This window comes from Poecilia reticulata, linkage group LG20 (genome assembly GCF_000633615.1).
Source record: "Poecilia reticulata strain Guanapo linkage group LG20, Guppy_female_1.0+MT, whole genome shotgun sequence".
In the NCBI taxonomy this organism is placed as follows: domain Eukaryota; kingdom Metazoa; phylum Chordata; class Actinopteri; order Cyprinodontiformes; family Poeciliidae; genus Poecilia; species Poecilia reticulata.
The window spans coordinates 19,584,861-19,606,752 of NC_024350.1; the positions used below are offsets into that span (position 1 = coordinate 19,584,861).

The 21,892-nt window shown below is 39.1% G+C and overlaps 1 protein-coding gene across 2 annotated transcripts in view; it reads right to left on the minus strand.

The window, feature by feature from the left end:
• arhgap21a (Rho GTPase activating protein 21a) overlaps positions 1-21,892 on the minus strand; it is a 42,112-nt gene that overhangs the window by 11,217 nt on the left and 9,003 nt on the right. The window contains exons 2-17 of one of the 2 annotated variants that reach the window (XM_017301889.1): positions 21,006-21,098; positions 20,337-20,415; positions 18,950-19,004; positions 12,505-12,528; positions 8,774-10,349; positions 5,469-5,612; positions 4,619-4,721; positions 4,110-4,146; positions 3,707-3,826; positions 2,674-2,973; positions 2,161-2,225; positions 1,923-2,071; positions 1,686-1,828; positions 730-888; positions 521-599; positions 374-447 (exon numbers count right to left, since the gene is read on the minus strand). In XM_017301889.1, the coding sequence (XP_017157378.1) occupies positions 374-447; positions 521-599; positions 730-888; positions 1,686-1,828; positions 1,923-2,071; positions 2,161-2,225; positions 2,674-2,973; positions 3,707-3,826; positions 4,110-4,146; positions 4,619-4,721; positions 5,469-5,612; positions 8,774-10,349; positions 12,505-12,528; positions 18,950-19,004; positions 20,337-20,415; positions 21,006-21,098 (3,200 nt within the window). The remainder of the gene's footprint in view (positions 1-373; positions 448-520; positions 600-729; positions 889-1,685; positions 1,829-1,922; positions 2,072-2,160; positions 2,226-2,673; positions 2,974-3,706; positions 3,827-4,109; positions 4,147-4,618; positions 4,722-5,468; positions 5,613-8,773; positions 10,350-12,504; positions 12,529-18,949; positions 19,005-20,336; positions 20,416-21,005; positions 21,099-21,892) is intronic. The other variant, XM_008396485.2, reaches the window with a different exon arrangement.

A 21,892-nucleotide genomic window follows, 5' to 3' on the forward strand; every position in this document is an offset into this window, starting at 1 on the left:
TGGATGGATGGATGGATGGATGGATGGATGGATGGATGGATGGATGGATGGATGGATGGATGGTTTAGACGGTTGGTTGGTTGGTCGGTCGGTCGGATGGATGGACGGTTGCATGATGGATGAAAGATGGATGAATGGAAAAAGGATGGATGGTTGGATGGTTAGATGGATGGATGGATGATGGATGGTTGGATGGTTACATAGATGGATGGATGAATGGTTAGTTGGATGAAACCTGACCCAGTTTGACTGGTTCTGGCCAGTTCTGACAGAACCACCCAGCCCAGAGTTCTACATTGAAACTTTACATTGAAACAGAACCTTGAAAACCTTGTTCTTGTAATCTGAGGTGAGTTTCATGAGTTTTGCTCACCAGCCTCTTGAGCACCTTCAGCCTCTCCACTGGATCTTCTATCCTGTTGGCTTCTATAAAATCTGCGTACCTGTCTGCAAGGAGAACAGTGTGTTATAACTGCAGTTCACTGCTTCGGCCACCAGGTGGGGCGCAGGACCAGCTCACCGTTGGTGAACAGCGGCTCAGGAAGCTTTCGAAAGAAGGACTTCAGTAAGCTGCTGATCACATTGAGGTCCCTCCATTTCTGCAAGAGAAACGATCCAAAATATTGACTTCTTTATCCTGAAGGTCAATAAGTGGCAGGTGTTACCCTAACCTAACGAGGACGGAGTCCTGCAGGTGTTCTAGGATTCAGATCGATGAAGGACACTTACGTCATCCTGGATATCGATGTCGCCCATGCCCTTGTTATTGAGCTCCTCCTGCATGTTGGAGATGGCAGCATTATTCCCGGGGACCCTGTAGATGCCCGTGTACTCCAGGCCTCTCTCCTCCACCAGCTTACAGCAAACATCCACGATCAGAGGCACAAACTGGAGGACAGAGAGGAAAACTCATACAAAACTGATATGACCTCACCTATTGATGCTTAATAAACAAATGAACAGCACAACACTCATTTTATTCAAACACATTTTATATATGAAACCAGATTCTTACATTAATTTTATAAGGTGTTACATTCTCACTTTCTGATATCAAATCAGGTCCAAAAACAGATGGATGGAAAGTTAGTTGGATGGATGAACGGATGGATGGTTGGAAAGGAGGAAAATCCTATTATTCCTCCTTGAACAGACTGGGATCGGTTTATGGCCGATACAAAATATGTTGATTATATTTTTTACACAAAATCAATGTTAAATAATCAGATGTTGTTCTGCTCCGTTCTGCCTATTGTGAACTCCTTTCAGAATGACCTGTTTAGGGCGTTCTGTTTCTTTAAATCCAAATACGCTGCTGTTGGCCACGCCCCCCCAAAGGGCTACAAACAGAAGTGCAGTTATACAACCGCACATCTTTGAAAAGCAGAAGCTGGATCGTGAGTCAACCACAGCAGCCATAAACCAGCTGACCAACGTTCCGGAAGCTTGGCTTTGGTTGCTAGGTGACGAGTGGAACTCTCCTGGGGTTGCTAGGTAACGGGGAAGTGCCTACTGATTTGTTGACTTTCCAAAGGCTCATTTTCCAAACACCAAAAAACACAAACTTACTGCAAAAAGCAGCTGGGTGTTTTTTTAAGTACTTAAGGAGCTTGTTGAGGATGGAGAGTGAAGTATTTATTGGAGCGTGTTCTAAAGAGCGTTTGGACCCGACAAACTGGCCTCACCTTGTTGGTCTGAGCTGGGGGACAGTCATCCAGTCTGACTCCAAATGTGACTCCAGGAGACGGCTTCTTCTCAAACGGTTTCCTCATCAGCCCAGGGATGCCTTTCCTCCATGTCCCCTTGTCTTTGGGAGGGCTGGTGTCGTCTGCACACAGTGAGTAGCATCAGCACATACTGAACTCTGGTGCTATTTTAGTCTGGCTAAATGGAAACTGTGACTTAAAGGGGAAGTTTCCCACCTTTGTGGATGCCCTTCCTCTCCTGCTCTGGTTTGGGTGAGTGCGGACTCGTTGCTTTGGTCTCTCCTTTGCCTCCCAGAAGCGTCTGTCTGATGCTGAGCGACTGGCGCGACGCCCTGGGCGACGGCTCGGTCTTACTGCCTGTCGGGCTGGAGGAAACCATCAAATTAATGACAAACTGAGATTTCTGATCAGACCGAAAGGCTCTAACCACTGAAGACGTCTGTTGTCTCCTCACCTCATCAAGGTGTTGTACTCCTTGATCCTCCGACTGATGAGGTCGTGGCTGGTGAAAGCTGCATTCTAAAAGAAAGAGAAGAAGAAAATAAGATGCAGCAGTTTAGGGCTGCAACTAACAATTATTTTAGCAATTGATCATTATTGTCCAATTTTTTTATACCAGAATCAGTTTGTTTTTTGTGCTTTCTTTTCTAAAAAAAGAAATTACAAATGACAGGAAATTTTTTTAAAAATAATCCCTTCTGTGAGTTTTACAGATTAAGGCCAGGCTGGGAGATTTTTTGTGTGTCACTCGGAAACCCAAAAAGTTTGTCGGTGGAAAATAAATAAAAAAAAAAAAAATCCAGATTTTCCAAAAACTAAACCTTCAATTAAAAATTAATTGACTGAATTCAGTTCCTTCATAAATGCATTCACTGCATCACTTTAACATTTTTAGATGAAGATAGCTGCACCAACTCAAGGCCAAACATGCAAACGATGATGATCTCAGCAAAAGATGAAGATGAACCTCCTCATCCAGGTTGCTGCTCTCCTGTATGACTCGGATCCAGGCCAGCATGTCCTCCCGGTCCTCCGCCTGGAACAGGTACTCGCAGTCTGACGTGGTCAGCCTCAGGACGTTTTTGCGCTTCGTGTCGCTGTAGGAGATGTCGATCAGGCAGGCCTTGATGCTAATCTGCAGCGGCTCCTCTATGGTCTGGCAGCTGGCGTGAGCCTGGCCCTCCTTCTTGTCTCTGTACAGGCAGAGGTAGTGGCCTCTCAACACGGCGTACATCTGTTTCCACTGCCGGTTTCCTCCTCCGACTCGCTGCAGAGAGAAAACATCGACTTCATAGTGTACCCAAAACAGTCGGCCGTTACTGTCAACATAACTACAGTAGGTCAAGGTGTGTGTTTCCTGCAGGTTTCACCAACTCAGATTAAAGATTTTTAAGACCTCAAAAGACCTTAAAAATCTTTAAACTTTAGGACCTTGAAAGTATTAAGACTTTTTGAGGTCTTAAAAAGTCTTTAATCTTAGTTGGTGAAACCTGCAGAAACCTTTTTTAAGGCCTTAAATGCCTTTAGACTTAAAAACTTTAGGACCTTGAAAGTCTTTAAATCTAAAGGACTTACAAAGGCTTTAGGACTTTAATTTCTTAAAAAGACTTCATTCCCTTCGATTTTTTAAGAACCATTATGATTGGAATTTCAGTCCTGTATCATGACAAATGTATTATATATTAGAGATACAACTAACAATTATTTTAATGACCTGTCAACTATTCTGATGATCCATTAATCAGATTCTGGAGTTTTTTTCCTTTAACCACTTAAGTCATTTTTAGACAATATCAGATATTTAAAATGCAAATAATAAATAATTCAATGCCTTTTTTAAACTAAAAATTTACTTTTTATTGCCTAACATTTAACAGCATGTAATTCTTTTAGTTAATCTGGATTTCAGTCACTATAAGGACTTAATTTTTAGACATGTGAGTTTAATACTTCATAAGGACAGCAGGGCCTGTTTTTTATTATGCAGAGAGAATACACACCTTTCCCTTATCTGCATGAAGCTGCTTCAGATGTAGCAAACCCTCCTTGGTGGCGTCGCAGAAGACGTCTGATGAGGAATCTCGTCTGGACCCAGAATCTTCTGATGACCTGTCTACAGCCTGAGACATAAAAAAAACCACAATAAACTTTCAATAAATAAAATACTAACAAACATATGCAAAATCTGGCCAAGTTATCAAACATTTTTATGAAAGAAAAAATATTACCTTTCCTATAAATTATTTACCTGGTGTTGACTATATAGCTGTCTGTGTTTTCCATAATATATTCACATTCCAGTAGGAGAACATTAATCTTGTGGGTGTGAACTAAAAGACTGATAAACTACAGAGGAAGACATGCGGATAAGTAGGTCATGTAAGGACAGCCGGGAAAACTTACCTTCCTCAAACCTTTCAGTCCAGGAAGCAGAGACCTCCTGAGTGCAAGAGACAAAACATGAAATTTTAGGAGACTTGAAAGAGATGCTGCATTGTCAGTGGTTTGGAGTTCTGTTTGTTGAAGCTGTGTTGGTGGTTCAGACAAACATCAACGTCTCTCTAGAGTGCAAGTGAAGCCTGAGCAAACAAACACTAAAATCCAGAGAGTTTGATTATATTTAAGGAGGCCAAAATGGCTTGGTTACTGTTGCTGCTGGGAGATTTAAGAGCCGAACATTCACAACAAATGACAACAAGACATTAGTTGTTTTCATTTTACAGCCAGACAACTGGACATCACTTCAAATGGATGGTGAATTTCACTTTGATCAACGTTTATCTTCAGTCACATGTTGATTCTGTGACTTAAGACATTTAAATCAAAGAAAAAAAAACTTTTTATTAATCTATCATAAACCTACAAGTGTAGGAATGGGGTTAAATTTCACTCAGACAGTGGCTGTAACTCACCCTCTGCTCTCCTCATGGTAGTTATCGATCCCTTCATCGTACGATTTGGACCGCTCAGATTTGGTACCAGAGTCTGACCCGATAACTGAGAGATGAAGAGAATCTATAAAAGAAAAGGACACAAATATATAAAACATTAATTTATTTGAAACAAGATATTTAAATTAAAGACGCAAGTTATCAATTAATGAGTTTATTTAAAGTTGATTAATCTTATCAAGCGACTGGGGCCATTTTCTTAAAAACCCAAAATTTCTTTTGTATCAAGAGGGCTAATGGTCTGACATAAAGGTTTAAATTCTTCATAATATACTGAATTTAAATAAAAACTAATATTGCTTTGTCAGCCGTACTATATACTGACTGAATAAACAGATTTGTGGTCTCGATTACATTATTAAACTTAAAGAGATTTTATGAAATATTACAAAATCGGAGCAAAATATGTGAAACACTAAATTCTCAGTGAAATAGAGATTTTTTTAAATATAAAATTACTGTCTGTGGTGTGGTATGAATGTTAAAACATTGCTCATTAACTCACGACCGCTTTTCTGTCGTCACGTCATCCTCGCCTTCGAAGCAAATTTGTAATTTTTGGTTAATAAGCTGACGTTGTTCCGTCATGTAGCGCTATTAATGTGAAACTTAAGGAGCTTATCGAGTGTTTATAGTTTAAAACAGAACCGCATGAAGTGAATTTTGAATCCCACGACGGACTCTGTTAGGACCGTTCCTCTTTCCCGTTCCGTTAAGGAACTAATTTTAATCTAATAAACCATAGATCAATAATTAATCATTAGTAGATGAATTTTTGCTTTCCTAATTTAAATGAATCTGTTGACATTACCTTGATCGTGTGACTGGTGGCGTCGTATGAGAGGAGAGGAAGATGTGGGGCTGGGTGGGATGGTGGTGATGAGGGGAGTTGAGATCACCCCGGACGCGGGAATGTGCGTGCTGTCCTGGTCGATGCTCGGGCTGGACGGTTCGTCTGAGGGCACAAATCAGGGCCCAGAGGTTGAGAGAAAGGAGGCAAATTTCCCTCGTAAATCAGAAATCAAAACCAGAATCACGGGTTTGTAGAAAAAAGATCATGAGGCAGTCAAACAGACAGAGGAATGTTAACAGAGGCTGGAAATGTGACTGAAGGATTAAAGAATGTTCTGGTTTTGTCAGTGGTTTTGATCCATAATCAGGATCTGGGATGGAAACTGAATTTACAAGTTTTAATGTTTTGCTTTGGGTTTTTATTGGACTTGGAGCCAAAAACATCTGCGAATGCTAAACCTCAGCACAAAACATTGTTTCTTTGTGTCACCAGTCAGAGTTATTTATAGATGAAATGTGTGTTGCTTTAATTATACATGAATAACACGATTAATCAGCTGTTGAGGCATGTATTACACAGCTTTAGCCAGTATTTTACAGCTACAAACAACACGCAAAGATTCAATTACCATTTCAACTATTTTCTCCTGAACTCAACGACCCTCAAAATCTAAAATAATCCGCTGAATCAAAGATAAAAACAAACGTTTTAAAAAATGTAATTAAAAAAATTACTTGCTAAAAATAAGTTAAAAATGGTATATAAAAATATTAAAAGGCAATGTAAAAAAAATAAAAACCTGTCAAATCTAAAATAAATAAATAAATAAATTTAATATTAATATTTAATAACAATTAGGGATTGTACTAAAAATAAAAGCTTTAAAAACTAGCAAAATGGTAAATATGATGATTAATTTAACAATAACATTCAGCATTGGGGAACCAGACTACAAGCTTTAAAAAGTAGCAACAATACAAATATGTAGTAAATTATATATATAAGTAATTACTAAAGAATAACTAAGTATTTGTTAATTTAACCATTTAATCATTTACCATTGACAATCCTATAAAAAATTACGACTTTAAAAACTTACAAAAATGAAACAAAATCACTCTAAATGACTTGTCAAATTTAACACATACGAGGGGGAACCCAAAAGTTTTCATAATGACGCTGCTGCACACGCAGTTTTTGCAGTACATGATTCTGCCGCTAGTTATTTGTTCCACCACGCCTTCTCAATCAGTGTGCCAAGCGGCGTTGATGTGGAAGGTTTTGTCTAACCACAGTGAATTTTCTTGGAAGAGCTGTTTTGTCCAGCCGTCGTTTTTCTTCATGGAGAAGTTCTATGAGCAGCGAGGCTGAAGCTTTGCTTCCTGCTCGGGAAAAAAGCATCGGAAACCGTTCAAATGTTGAAGACCGCTTAAAAGGATGACGCTATGTGTCAAGCTCAAGTTTACTCGTGATTCACCTGCTTTAAAAATGGTGACATGTCAATTGAGGATCAACCGATTTTTTCCGGAGCAGGAAGCAAAACTTCACAGCCGGGCTGTGAAGCCGGAAAAAAATCGGCATGATATCTGAACTCATGTTGATCTGGAGTTTATTTAAAACAGCCGTTTTCTGCTTTTCCCCCCTCAGTGTTTTTGTCTAGATTATTTTTCTCAAACTATTTGAACATTTCTCCTGTGTTGGATTCGATAATAAACTTGTAACTGACCTGACTGGAAAAAGAAAGTTTATGTTCTCACTGCGGAAGAATAAAGATTTATATTTTTATTAAAGTCTCATTTGTTCCTCTGCAGACTTTCTGCAATCCAGGAGTTTAAATACCAGCACAAGGCTCAACTCTCACCTCACCTGACGCCTCAACTTGAATAAAAACATTAACAGGCGGCAATAAATTGCAGCGATAAGAGCCAGCACGGCAAAAACAAAACGAAGCAGACAGAGATGAAGCAGTCAGCGTGACGTTTCTGCCCGATAAGCTGCCAGACGGCTTCACTTTTACATGAGCAGCCAGTCGGCGTTAAATCATCCAGTGTCATAAAGGCCGATAGGAGCCGTCAGCAGGATGGCACGCCCGAAGAGCGAAGGAGGAAATAACCACAGAGGACAAATATGTCAGGAATGAATCATATCTGGGTCGGAGAGGCCGGGTGATCGCAGAGATCAAATATCAATAACTTTACGCCAAATTAAGGAGCAAAACAGACCAGTAAGTATTCTGAGAAAATTTTTTTTTTTTTTGGCTGATTTCTTGGTTCCCATGGCTGTAGAGTAAATATGAAACCAAAACCAGGAAAACACCACAAACTGGAGCCAATAACGAGCCTGGATGATAATTTGTTGTGTTTGGCAGCAACTCTGACTTTATAAGAAGACTTTTTGTTTTTCTAGCAGGGAAGTTTTTTTAATTTCTCCACTTTGATAAGCAAATCTAGACGGGAGACAAAAGAATGTCTCCAGTTTTCTTATCTAAATTTAAACAAATTTCTAAGGAAATATGTAAAACAGTCGTCACACGATGATCACTTACTGGAAGGTAAATTTAAAATTTTCTCCAAAATTTAGTGACGTTTTCTATCAGTTTAATTTAATTCAATTTAAAAAACACTTTATTTTATTCCAAAAGAAAAATAACTTATTACAACTCGTATCTGAGTTTTCAAAAAGTCCCTATGGATGGTGATGGATCTGCTGTAGCAGTCAGTGTAGCAACAAATCTGAACAGGCCTCTGACTGAAGACGAACTCATGACATGAAAACAGCGGATGGATGGATGGATGGATGGATGGATGGATGGATGGATGGATGGATGGATGGATGGATGGATGGATGGATGGATGGATGGATGGATGGTAGAAGGATGAATGGATGGATGGTATAAGAATGAATGGATGGAAGGATGGTAAAAGGATTAGTGGCTGGATGGATGGATAGATGGTAAAAGGATGAATGGATGGACAAACAAATCAATGGATTGATGGATGGTAAAAGGATGAATGATGGATGGTAAAAAGATGAATGGATGGATGGATGAAGGGATGGATGGATGGATGGATGGATGGATGGATGGATGGATGGACGGACAAACAAACCGATGGATGGATGGTGAATGGATAGATGACAGTAATGGATGGATGGATGGATGGAAAAAGGATGGATGGATGGACACCTTGCCCCTGAACATCCAATCAGAAGAACTGGTTTCTGATGAGTCGTATCGATCTGAATCGATTGGCTCGGCGCTGACAGATGAGCATCTCTAACAGGAAGTGCATGTTTGGAGTCGGACAGATCAGCTGCTGCCTCACCTATGAAGGGGATGGAGTCCAGCGAGTCGTTCAGGTTGCTGGAACCGGATTTGTGCCTGGTGTCTCCCAGCCTCCTGAGCAGCGTCTCGTTGGACGCCCAGCACATCGCCGCATCCGCTGATCCCGCCTTCACCAGCGGTGGCGACTTCACTTCTCGCTGCCTGTCGACGTAGGACGGAGGCCGAGCGCGGGCGCCTCCAGCGGTCTTGTCCCTTCGTAGGACGACGACCGTGGCATCGGGTCCTTCGACGCCCTCTGAGAGACCGCCGTTAGTCCGCTCTGGCGTCTCCTTGACGACAGGTTTTTGGGCGACAGTGGCGGTTGAGGATATCGTGAGGACTTCGCTCTTCATCGGCCTGAGTGTGGGCAGCCTGGAGGCGGCGCCGGAGCAGGATGACGACCGGGCAGCTAATCCTAATTCGGACCGGTTCTCCGTCTTCAGGCTGTCGGCTCGGCCACGGAGCTGCAGGTTCAGAGGGGAGAAGCCCAGGTGGTTCCCCATGGCGTTGGCTCTTTGGTCTCGGAGAGGCTCTGTGGTTTTAATGGCGGACGAGGTGGGGGAAAGGTCGCAGAGGGAGTTTTTGACGGGCAGGCGCGAAGGCCTCATTATGAGGCCGTCCGCTCTGACCGCTAGTGCAGAATCTGTTGTACCTTTCGTAACATCAGGCGAGTTCGACAGCCGCTGCTCCGACTTTGGAGGAGCTAAACTCCGCCTGCTTGTTTCCTGTTTGTCCTCCATTTTGTGGCTGATGTGGTCGCAGGACCTGGCTCGGGGTTTGGCGACCCGGGCGTCGCCGGAGAACGGCAGAGCGTCCTGAGAGGCGCTCCGAGGCCAGTGGCGGGACGTCCTGTCTGGCTGGCCACCCAGCCGCTCCTGGGAGGCGCTGCGGAGCGGTAGCGGTGCGGTCGAGTCCGCCCCGCGCTCGTTGGAGGCGCTCCTCCGTCGGACCTGGGAGGTGGTGGCGGCCTTCGGGGCGTAGGCGGAGTTGGCAGCAGCTCGCAGGCTGTCCAGGCGTTCCTGGATGGTGCGGCAGCCGTACGTGTGCAGCCGCTTGGCGTTGATGTAGTCCTTGTAGGTGGTGTAGGTCCGCCAGTCGATGTTTTGGTGGGGTGAGGTGGTCGGCGCCGGCGGCGACGGGGAGCAGTGGTTGGCGGTAGGGGAGGTGGTGGTGGAGAACGTGTCTGTCGACGTGGCGGCAAGCGGCGCTCGCACCAACGGCGAGAACGTCTCTGGATATGGCAGACATCCTGTGGTGAGGGGCCTGGGTCGGTCTGCTGGGGAGCGGTACCGGTTCTCCTCAGTTCGGTGGCTGGGTCCGGCCCGAACCAGCCAGGACCCCCGGTCCACCAGATCGGCTGGAGTCCTGGTGCCGTCGTTGCTGACGGACGGGACCTCGGGCCGGCTGCTGATGTCCGTGGGTGCCGGTCGTCTGGCGGGTCCCGGGTCGGACGGCTGCGCCATGGCCGCCGCCTTCAGCTCGATCCGAGGATAGCATATGGGAGGCGGTTCCGGGATGTTCTGGGCATTTCCGCTGTACGCCTCATTTCCTTTGAGGTATGCATCCTGTGAATAGGCCTGCAAGAGATTATACGACAACATTTACAGAGCCCTCAAGCAAATACATCTGAATCCTCTGAACGTTTTCACATTTTCTCACTTCAGAAGAAAAAACTTCAGAGTACAAAGAGGCAAAGCAGCCTAAACCTGTGAAGAAAGGAAGCAGTTAATCTGAAAAGTGTGGTGTGCATTTTTTGCTTTTCCTCTTACAACCATTAAAGGTGACCTATTATGCTTCTCTGAGCAGCTTAGGATGCGTTTGTGGTCTATACAAAACTTTTTCGATACATTTTTTGCGCAAAATTATTATGTAAGAATAATTTTGCGCAAAAATTATTCTTTTTGCGCAAAATAATTCTTACATAAGAATTATTCTTCTTATGTAAGAATAATTATTATGTAATTATTCTTACATAATAATTTTGCACATGACAATTCTGAAAGGAGATTTTAATCTCCTATCAGAATAAAAACGTTTTATGACATCTTATCACTTTAAATCCAAATAAATGTTTACACTCACACTAACTGCAAACACATGCGCAATTATACAACCGTACATCTTTGAAAAGCAAAAGTGGAGTCTCCTGCACAACCACCAAGGACAATGCAAAAACACAAAATTGTTCCAAGTAATTTTGTCAAGTTTTTGTTGCAAATATCTTAGTACACTTGAAATTAGACAAAACTAACTTTCAACAAGATAATGAGCTTTGACTCGGTTATTTCTTAATATTAATTTTAAAAAAGAACTAGTTCCACTGGCAGATTATTTTATCTACATGGAAAAAATATTGTATTTTAAGTGACATAATCTGCCAGTGGAACTAGTACTTTTAAAAAAAATCCATATTAAGGAATTATCTACTTAAAACAAGCTCCTGTAACTTGCTAAAATGTTACTTGTAAGTTAGTTTAATTAAAGTGTACTAAGGTATTTGCACCAGAAACTAGACCAAAAATACTTTGTAAGATTTTGAGTTTTTGAAGCGCGCAGACAGCCATACAACATGTGTTCACATAATGAAATGGCCTATTTAAAGTCCACAACTAAACGCTAAATTGAGATTCTGGGCAAGTAGATGCGGAAAGCTGATGGAGTTTTACTACAACTGTCTAAAGCAACTGGAAAGTGGTTTTAAAAAGTATTTACTAAATGGGGTTAAATATAAATGCACGCCGCACCTTTCAGATTTTTTACATCTTGTGAAAACATCTTAATCCGTTTCACTTCCTCTTACCAAATATGCACAACTGTAACACAAAATCCCAATAAAATAAAGAGAGAAAACATTGAAAATGTGAACAAGGTTCAAACAATCCTGTAGAAAATAATCTGGAGTTAATCTGAAGCCAACGCCGCTCTTCTTTAAATTCCTGGATAAATTCCCTGCTTTCTCCATCTCCATGTTCCTCTCTGCCCTCACAGATTCCGCTCGTTTCTAAAAATACCTCCTCTGCGGTCTCTGTGAGAGCTGATGAGATTATCAGAGGAGGAGGATGATCAATGCTTGACTAACAGCTGAATGAAGGCAGAAAAGCAGCTAATAGTTTTAACGTTATTCACCCAAAATGATGGGGTTAAACGGAAAAAACTGAGATTTCCTGCGGATATACCCACCTTCTGTACCGGAGAGCCCGGCCTGAAGCACAAGAATCGAGCCCATCTGAGTTTCCTTTTTTTGCTTTTCCCAGCCAGCGCTACTTCTGTTAGCATCTTTGATTTAACCTGAACTAAACCTCATAAATAAAATCCTCTGAGGGGGTTAAAAAAAAAAGAAAAACCTCCTGTTTGTATCCGACACTGACATATTTCCTCATCCCTTCAGTGCAGACGCTGATGATAAAATGAAAGGTAGAGAGAGTAACTGGACTTTAATCAACAGCGCCGGCTCTACCTGTGGTGTCAGGTTACAGCTCCCTCTGGATCCTAACTCCTCCAGTTAAACACAAACCAATTTTCCTGATTGTGGAAAGTACAGGGAGGGAATGTTTGTGGTCTCCTGAAGGATAATGTCATCACAGCGAAAGAAAAGCCAATAGTGACCAACAAAGCTTCAACCAGAAACACAGATACTGGCGGAAAACACTGGGGGATTTTTACTGATTCCACTTCCAGCAAGAGGTGGAGGAAGGGGGGGAGGTGTTAGCTTGGCAGATTTTCCCGTCTTACCAGAGCAGTGATATCCCTGGAAAACTGCAGTCCGCAGGTTAGGTAAGCGGGAAAAGAGAGAAAGAAAGGGTCAGAAAAAGAAAAATAACCGAGTACACTGCAAAAACTCAAAATATTACCAAATACTTTTGGTTTAGCTTCTATTGCAGATATCTTAAAAAACATAAAATAAGACAAAACTAAGTAACTTTTAGCAACAATAGACACTGGATTAAAGTCAATAATTCCTTAATATTGAGGAAAAAGTACTTAATATTTCACAAATAACAGGAAAAATGCTTTATTATCCATAAAATAATCAATAAGTGGAACAAGCACTTTTTAAAAATATCAATATTAAGGATTTATTTACTTAAACAAGTAAATATATCTTGCTGAAAAGTCATTTGTAAGCTAATTTCATCTTATCTTAAGTGTACAAAGATATTTACACTAGAAACTAAACCAAAAATACTTCTTGGTAAGATTTTGGGTTTTTTTTAGTGATAAGAAACAATGTTACAGAAACAGAGGTGAGAAATTAGACCGTTAAACCGAGGCTGATTACAGTTTACAAATTTCAAAATTATTTATTTTTAAAAATAAATAAAAAAATGATTTAAAAATTAAAAAAATATATTTCTAAAAAAATAATTCAAAAATATACTTATTTAAAGTAAATTATTTTATTTATTTAAAAAATAATTATTTAAATGAATATTTTGAAAAATATTCTTCAAATATTTTCAATTTTAAAAATCCACATTTGAATCAAAAAGCAGGTTTCACAAACTCAAATTTAAAATGTTTTAAGACCATTAGTGATGGAAATTAAGACATAAATCCCTTTGGAAATGTACAAATTTTATCCGGCCAAATAGCAGATGCAAAAAGCTAGCAAGCTAGCTGTTAACAGCATGTTAGCAGCTAATTAGCGGAAGCCTCAGCTGTCTCAAGTCAGAACGCAATAAAAATGTCTGAATGTGACAGAAAAACAAAATACATAGAAAATTAAATACTTAGGTCAAGACAAGATTTAAGACTTGTAATAAACATATTAAATTTCCAACTTACTTTTTTGAATTTAAGACATTTTAAGGCTTTTGTTTAGAAGAATATATTTAAGACTTTTTAAGGATGTGTCCTGGTTTGGGTTAAATAAAAATATTTTTGAATTTATTTCAGTTGATTTTAAAGGAGAAGATAAACAACCTTTAAAAAAATTCGGTTTCCTCCTAATTTTGTGAATCAGTTGCCTTATTAGTCTGCATCCAGAACCAGAAAGCAAAATCCAGTTAAGAGCCAAATGTGCTAAAACAAAATAAAAATGTGTGATTCTGGTGACCTGATTAATTGTGCTAAAGATGCACCGTGATGTCTTCCTGCCTCTGTTCCCCATAAACCTCTTCTCTCCCGTAGAGTCGCTACGTTTCCTCTGTTGTCGTCTCGCTCACCTGCAGGCATCTTCCTCAGGGCTTTCTGCATCCCCAGGCATTTCCATCTTCCCGTCTCTCCCGGCGTTTATCGCACGTTCTGCACAACGGCGTGCGTTGCTGGATGTTTGTTTGCTGTAAACTGGAGTCAGCTGACTGCAGCTTCACTCCCTACCGAGTAGACTCGGTGTCTCTCGGGAAATAATTCAAAATATCCACTCATGGTCTGTTCATGCACGTGTCCTTTAAGACATAGTGATGCATTTCAACGCGTATAAACATCCAGCAAAATGCACTGCAAAACCACAAAATCTTACCAAGTACTTTTATCTAGTTTCTAGTGTAAATATCTTAGTTCACTTTAAATAAGACAAAGCTATCTTACAAGTAACTTTCCAGCAAGAAATATCAGCTCATTTTAAATCAATAATTCCTTAATATTGATGAAAACAAAACTAGTACCACTAGAAAATTATTTTATTTATAACAAAACATTTTTCCCATGTTATAAGTGAAATATTTTGCCAGTGGAACTAGTACTTTTCAATCAACGTTAAGGAATTATTTACTTAAAAAAAGCTCCTATATCACAGGACGAAAAATGGGATTTTTGACAGCTATTGACATCTGGTTCTGCCGTGCGCATGGAGATTGAGGGCTTTTGGCAAGAGGTTTTAGTCAGAGTCGAACACTGCCAAAAATGGTCAAAAACGCTGTGTGTCTGTGTTCCCCTATCACCCCCCTCCCCTTGTGCCTAGCAGAGGTTTTCGTATTTAAATGAAGTTGCTGAGTGCCATGCAAATGCAAATCAACTGTTGAGCCTTTTGACTCTTATTCATTTTGTAGCTAACTCTTTTTTACCTTCTGTTCACCATAAGTATGAAGTATGTTTGGAGAAAGAATATTAAAACAATCTATCTTATCCATTAAAATATATATTACATGTATGTTAGGAGCACTGAAAAACTTAGTTTTGGTTGAATTGATGATATAAAAGAATAATATGCATGATTACATACAATAGACTTTTGTGAAACGTGATCTTACTTTGACATTCCTCCTATCTGAAGATTTATCTTGTGATGGGAGGAATTGCACAACTTAATCAAAAATAATAATAAAAAACATGTTCCAGAGTGGCAGATTGTACATAAAGTATTTTTGTGAATAATATTCAAACTAATGTTAATGTTCACTGATTGCTTTAAAGACCCAGAGTCACGCTGTATTGGAGTGGTAGTGGTCATTCCACAACACAATACAGGATTTAAGAAACTACAGATTTTTCAGTATTCAGTTGCTTAACTCTCAAGTTTAAATTGAACAAAATGGTTGAAAGTTTGTGATACCTTCTGATAGAGTATAAACATTTGTATTCTTTTTTTTTTTAAGTTTTAGGTAAGCACTAAATATAACTCATGGATTATGAATCATATTCTGTATAAACTAAAAAGGAGACAGCTCAAAGTAGAATTCAGTAAATAAACATATAATTAATTGCTAGAAGCATTTTAGCAATTAATTATAATAAAAATAAAATATACTGTCACGTAACTTTTGAAAAAATAACTTTTAGAATGTATTTTTTTCTGTCAACTTTCATTTAACCCTCCAGTCCAGTTGGTGGCAGTAATGCGCTTTCATAGTCGGTCAAGCAGCCGCCATTAAACTCCAGAGGAAGATTTGCACTGGCGATAACGAGTGCTAACTGCTACACCCAACATGAACGAAAATACCAGTGCGTTGTGTGAAATGGTGGGAAAAGTCCTATTTCACGGAGTTACCTTTTCAGTATCGTTTTGATATTAAGCAATGTTCCGGCGGAAAACAACAAATGACACCGCGGCGGTCCAACAAGACCGAACTCACGGTAAGAAAGCTTTTCTAAATAACACGTGGAGCGAGGCCAGTTGCTTTGTTTGTTTCTTACAGAAAGCGGTCTGTCGTTTTCATAATGCCGAAACAAGTGTAGCGTGAGCTTTTGTATTGTAATCTCTATTACATCTGATGTTCTGAACTCTTAAAAATAATAGCATCTTCTTTTATTTTTTCAAACCTGAAAAATGGCCACCCCTTACCAGCCAGACCTCAGACCACCGTGCCGAGGAGCTCTTACGGAGTCCGCCAGGACGAAGAGAAATTCAGTAAGTTATGATTTCACATTTAGTGAATAGTGAACACTCGCATATTTGCAAGGAAAATTGATCTTCCCGTTATTTTATTAATTTTGTTGTAACGCAGTACAGCAAGGCAGAGTGTGGAAGGCAGTAAAGATCTACAAAATGGCGGACGGAGGATGGATATGAGGACGAAGTCATGAAGYCGGTATGTATAATCACTGCGTTGATTCCCGACTGTATAATGGTTGGTTGAATAATTTTAACTTATTTATTTGTGTATTTTTGAGAAAGCGATATATTTGCTACAATATTTTTTTAATTTTAGATTTATTTCCACAGACTCCGCAGAATGGGAGTCACATTTGTGTCAATCAGACTCTTCAGGAACGTTCTGATGTCCATGATGAGGACAGAGATGCAACTGTGTGTGAGTATTTACTATTTTAGAATGTTGATATTTTATGCTTCAATATTGTTTATGTACATAATGTCATTATGCTAAGTATTGACAATGCACAAAAATGTTTTCCAACTGCATCCAGGACCTACTGCCAGTCATCCAGATGTAGCTAAAGAAAGAAGCAGGTCAGATTTATTACTAATCTAGAGATGTCACAATTCCTTGAATGATTAAAGTACTGTGATTTATTAAAATCCATCAAAGCAAATTATCTGCCTCAGAGTTTGTTAAACTGTTTTATTATTTATTACCAACTTTTAATCCTTTTTTCTTCCAATTGTTTCCAAGTGTTTTCTCTTTTTCATTAGTTTTTATTTTTTGTAAGAATGTATTAATGTGTTTTTTTGTTTGTTTGTTTTAATGTCATGTGTGCATACTAAGCTGGAAGTTGCCAAACAATTTCACTGTAGTTTCATAATGACTAAAAGATGCCTGTAGCTCATAATGATTGTCTGTGTTAACAGCTGATGGAGGAAGGCAGAGAGTACTGGCAGCAGAGGAGGTGGCATTCTGGGAGGATGGCAGCAGCAATGAGCGGGTGTCAGGATGGACCCCAAGTTCCTCCAACCAGGAGCTCAGTGACATCAGGACTACATTACAGGAAGAGACGTCAGGTCCACCCTACAGGAGAGATGTTGGGCCTGTTCTGAACGCAGCATAATGTTTGGACAAAAAAAACACTGCCAGATGGTCCAGAAATGGACAAGCATTTATGTCTTATTTTGTGTGCAAACAGTAAAAAGAAATAAAGAAAAAAAAAACTTCTCTGTTTCTTTTATGTTCCTCATATATGAACATGTTGCATATAAGCAATATCAAATGAATATATTTTAATACAGCATTTATTTTTATATGGAATTTTTAAAATACAGCATTAAAAATTTTAATGATTGGGGCGGGGTTTATTTATAAAGACATAAGTGCTATCCAATGGGCGCACATCAACCAATAACATGGAAATGATGAACTCTGATGTCATTGTTTTTCATCCAATGACAGAATCCACGTGGGTCTGCTGAAGCGCCTTTGAATATGCTAGGCTATTCGTGTGCTAAGTAGAGTCGTTAACACCTCCCGCACCGCCACTCCCCCCCTCCAAGAATTCCGCAATCGACAGATTTCGACTCCCGTGAGTGAAAATGTAAACTGTCGATATCTGTCGCTGACTAGCTGCGTTTGCGTCAGAATACAGGGTCAAAAATCCCACTTTTCGTCCTGTGTATCTTGCTGAAAAGTTAATTGTACGATATTTTTGTCTTATTTAAAGTGTGATAAGATAATTGAGCTAGAAACTAGACAAAAAATACTTAGTAAGATTTTGTGTTTTTGAAGTGCACATTCAGCCACAGATACAGTGCATATTCATGTGATGGAATGGCCTAGTTGAAGTCCAGAACTAAACGTTGCACTAATCTGTTGGTCTTTCACAAAAAATACCCGTAAAATAAACAGTAGCTTTAGCACTGAAGAAATCAAACAAGCAATATCTTACCAAGTACTTTTGGTTAAGTTTCAAGTGGAAATATGTCAGTGCTGGTCTGCTTTATGGTCTGCGCAGCTCTGAACCCAGACTGGATTACAACACGGTTCTGATCGGTAGAACGGCGTGAAGCATGAAGTCTGGATCGGCTCCTGTTTTCACTGTGATACGACTGCTTTCTGAGTACTTCCACATCTTTAATCTCACCCAGCTGGTCGTGATTCATGCTAACACTCATTCTCTGCAAGCCACTGAATCACTGCAGGGTTTAAGTTAAGACGTTTTCGGACCTATTTAATGCCAGTTTGGATGAAATTTAAAATAAAAAAAACCCTTTAAATCTAAGTAACAGAAGTACAAAAACGAACGTCGTCCATCCAGCTGGTGAAAAGTTTATGCTTACCTATGATAGACGCAGAATAAGCTTGCTAGCTACCAAGAGTATATTAGCGTCGTAGCAATGAAGACATCTGAGTGTGACTCAACTTTTACCTGACAGAAAAATCCCACAAACCCCCCCTCCCCCAAAACAAAACAAGACAGTATTGAAAATTCCTGCCACAGCAAAATTTAAGATCTGTGATCAAGGTATTTAAGGTATGTGAATGCAAATATATTTCCAGCAAAGTACCTTCTAAGTTTCTGGGATTTAAAGTAATAATATAATTTCCATAAACAGCTTTAATGAACCATCTGACAGGATTTCCTCTCTGTTTGTTTTGCAGGATGACGAGAACGGCAGCCAAGGTGAGTCCAGAACAAAACTATTTACTGCCTCCATCTGTGACGTTTGCTGTGAGACCCCAGGTGCTTCAGTGAGGAAAACACAGCAAACCATTTAATCTCATCTCTGCTTGCTGTTCCAGTAAATGGGAGCTAAATCATTATTGATGGATTGTTGCTTAAACAGTTTTTATTTTAAAATATTGATTCAATGAGGTGAATTTGTAGTAATAACAGAATAGATACATACCAGTTGCAAAATGTCTTCATCTTTTGGCATCACACAGAGCTCCAACGAGGCATCGCTGATGAATCAGAGAGGAAACGGATACAAAAATCACAAAAAAACTCAAGTTTAAATCTCCTGTCTGCTGATTTTATATCCAATAAAAAGCTTTAAAGGCGTCAGCAGAGGATAAGCAGAAAGGATGGTGATGCAAATGTATGTGTTGAGATTTTCTTTACAATAAAAATATGCATTTATCAACCAGATGTTGATGGATTGTTAAACATCTGCTTTGTATAATTTTACTGCCAGTTTGCTATCATGTTCCTCACTCCTCTTTGTAGAGAAGATTTTTTTGAGAAAAGTGTTTTTTAAAACTGCCTGTGTTGCAAAACACAACAGAAAGTTTGTGTTTCATAAAACGATTAATCGGATTAATTGTGATTAATCGATTATTGAAATAATCGTCCGCTAATTTAGACATTGATTAATTGTTAACTTGAGTATTCAGACTCAAAAAAGGCAATTTACTGAAAAAAACATATTTAGAGCAGTAATTAAGCCAACACTATACAAAAAGAAATACATTTCATATTTAAAATAAAAATATACATTTTAAAAAAATTATTTGCTTAATTATCTAGTTATTAATTTCTAATGTTTAAAAAGGCTTAAGTAGTTAAATAAAAAAAATCTGTAAAATGTGTCATTTTTATTTGATTAATCAATTAATCGATTATTAAAATAATTGTTAGTTCATTTTAAGCCAATGTCACTTTAAAAAGTGACATAAGTAGGCCTAAAGTAGGCTTTAGTGGTGATTAATTTAAAAATATGTAAAATATGCCATTTTTATTTGATCAATTAATCGATTATTAAAATAATTGTTAGTTCATTTTAAGCCTTATGTCACTTTAAAAAGTGACATAAGACATAAGTTATGTCACTTTAAAGTGACATAACTTATGTCACTTTAAAAAGTGACATAAGTTGGCTTAAAGTAGGCTTTTAGTGGTGATTAATTTAAAAATATGTAAAATATGCCATTTTTATTCAACTAATTATCAGACAAATCAACTGATTAATCGATTATTAAAATAACTTAGTTCATTTTAAGCCTTAAGTCACTTTAAAAAGCATTAAGCCTTAAAAAAGGCTTAAGTGGTTAATTAAAAAAATAGTTAAATGTCCCATTTTTATTGGATTTTATCCATGATTAATCGATTAATCCAGTTGGATTAATCGATTAATCCAGTTGGATTAATCGATTAATCATGAGAATAATCAACAGATTAATCGATTACTAAAATAATAGTTAGCTGCAGCTCTACTTTCAAGATGTTTGGGGATTTTTTGGCTTGTAAAAATGATGAAATGTTAAAATGAAGGCGCCGCCTGGTTGCAGTCCTACCTGTTCTGGATCAGGGCTATGACCTGGGAGTAAGTTTTCCCGATGATGCTTTCTCCGTTCACTTTCACAAGCCGATCCCCTGGAAGGAATTAAGGGAATAATTTAGAGAACCTGCTACTAAGGGATCAGAAAAACACTCCACATAATTACTGAGCAGAGAGACCATGCAGTACAAACATACATTACCTCTGCTCAGATCTAACAGGAACAATGTGTGTTTATTTGACGGTAGGTTCAGGGTTTCTGAAGATGGCCATCTCCAACAGGAAGCGAGGCGAGGTGAGTTTGGGGGATAAACCGGATAAATGTGGGAAAACACTCCCTTCTCCCAGGAGGGCGGACAGATAAAAGCAGACAGCTCTGAAGGCTTGTCCAGACCACTTACTGTAACATTTCCTGTAAGAAGCGTGCTGACCTGGCAACCCGGCGCTCCTAACATCACCTTCACTTTAAACTTTACGCTGCTGATTCATTGTCTCAAGTATTTTTATCCTCGCTGCTTATAATTAGAACTGATTCATGTATAAATAAGATGAGAAAAAAAGTACAAATGCAGGAGAAAAGAACGTTAGACTTTGTTCAGCCCCCCACAGAGGAGCCATCTGTTATTTTCTACCTCCCGTTTGTTCTGCTTGGCAATTTCCAATTATGACAAATGATGCTGTGTACCTGTGCAGAGTCCAGCTCCGTGGGCGGGGCCTCCCTCCTTCACCTGCTTGACGAAAATGGTGTCCATTGGCTCCAGGCGGTTCTTCTGTCTCCCTGGCGATAAGAGAGAAAAGGCATGAAGACGATTGGTCAGAGTGAGGAGGCATGAGTGGGCCGCACTGTTTCCAACTTTCTGTTTGATTCATGGAAGAACAGGCAGAAAACTGAAGCTTTTCAATCATAAAATGTAAAAATAAGCTCTAATTGACAGGGTTTTTAAAATGTTTTAATTACAGCCAAAATAATTAATCATATTATTCGTGATTAATTGATTTGTGAAATAATCGTCAACTAGTTTTTAATTATTAATCGTTGTATAGAGTTTATAGATTTAAAAAAAAGGCTATTTTCTGAAAAAACAACATGAAGTAAATAAGCCAAAGCTGTTGAAAATATGCCAGTTGACGTGCGGTCAGGGGAGGCCGAGCCTCACCAGCTATGAACCTCACCAAACGTCACTGAAATATGCATAAATTTTGCATCCAAGATAAAAGTTTTGTGTTTGTAGATATGTTTTATCCAACACTCCTTAAGTGGCATAGCTTGAGTTTCAGCTGGTTCAAATTCACTGAAGGAATGAATGCAGTGTTACTGCATTTTTTCTTATTTAAAAAAAAAATTGATAAAAGTATTTATTTGCATTTTTTAATGTAATGTTGTTTTAAAGAAAGCTTTTAGTAGTTATGTGAAAAATCAGAATGTGCAGATTTGAAAAATACGATTTTTCGATTAACCCTCAGATTAATCAATGACTATTTCTGACGACTAATCGTCAGAATAACCGTTTACTAAAATAATCATTCATTGCAGTCTTAGTTTTAATGAAGTTATAAAAAGTTTCATATTTA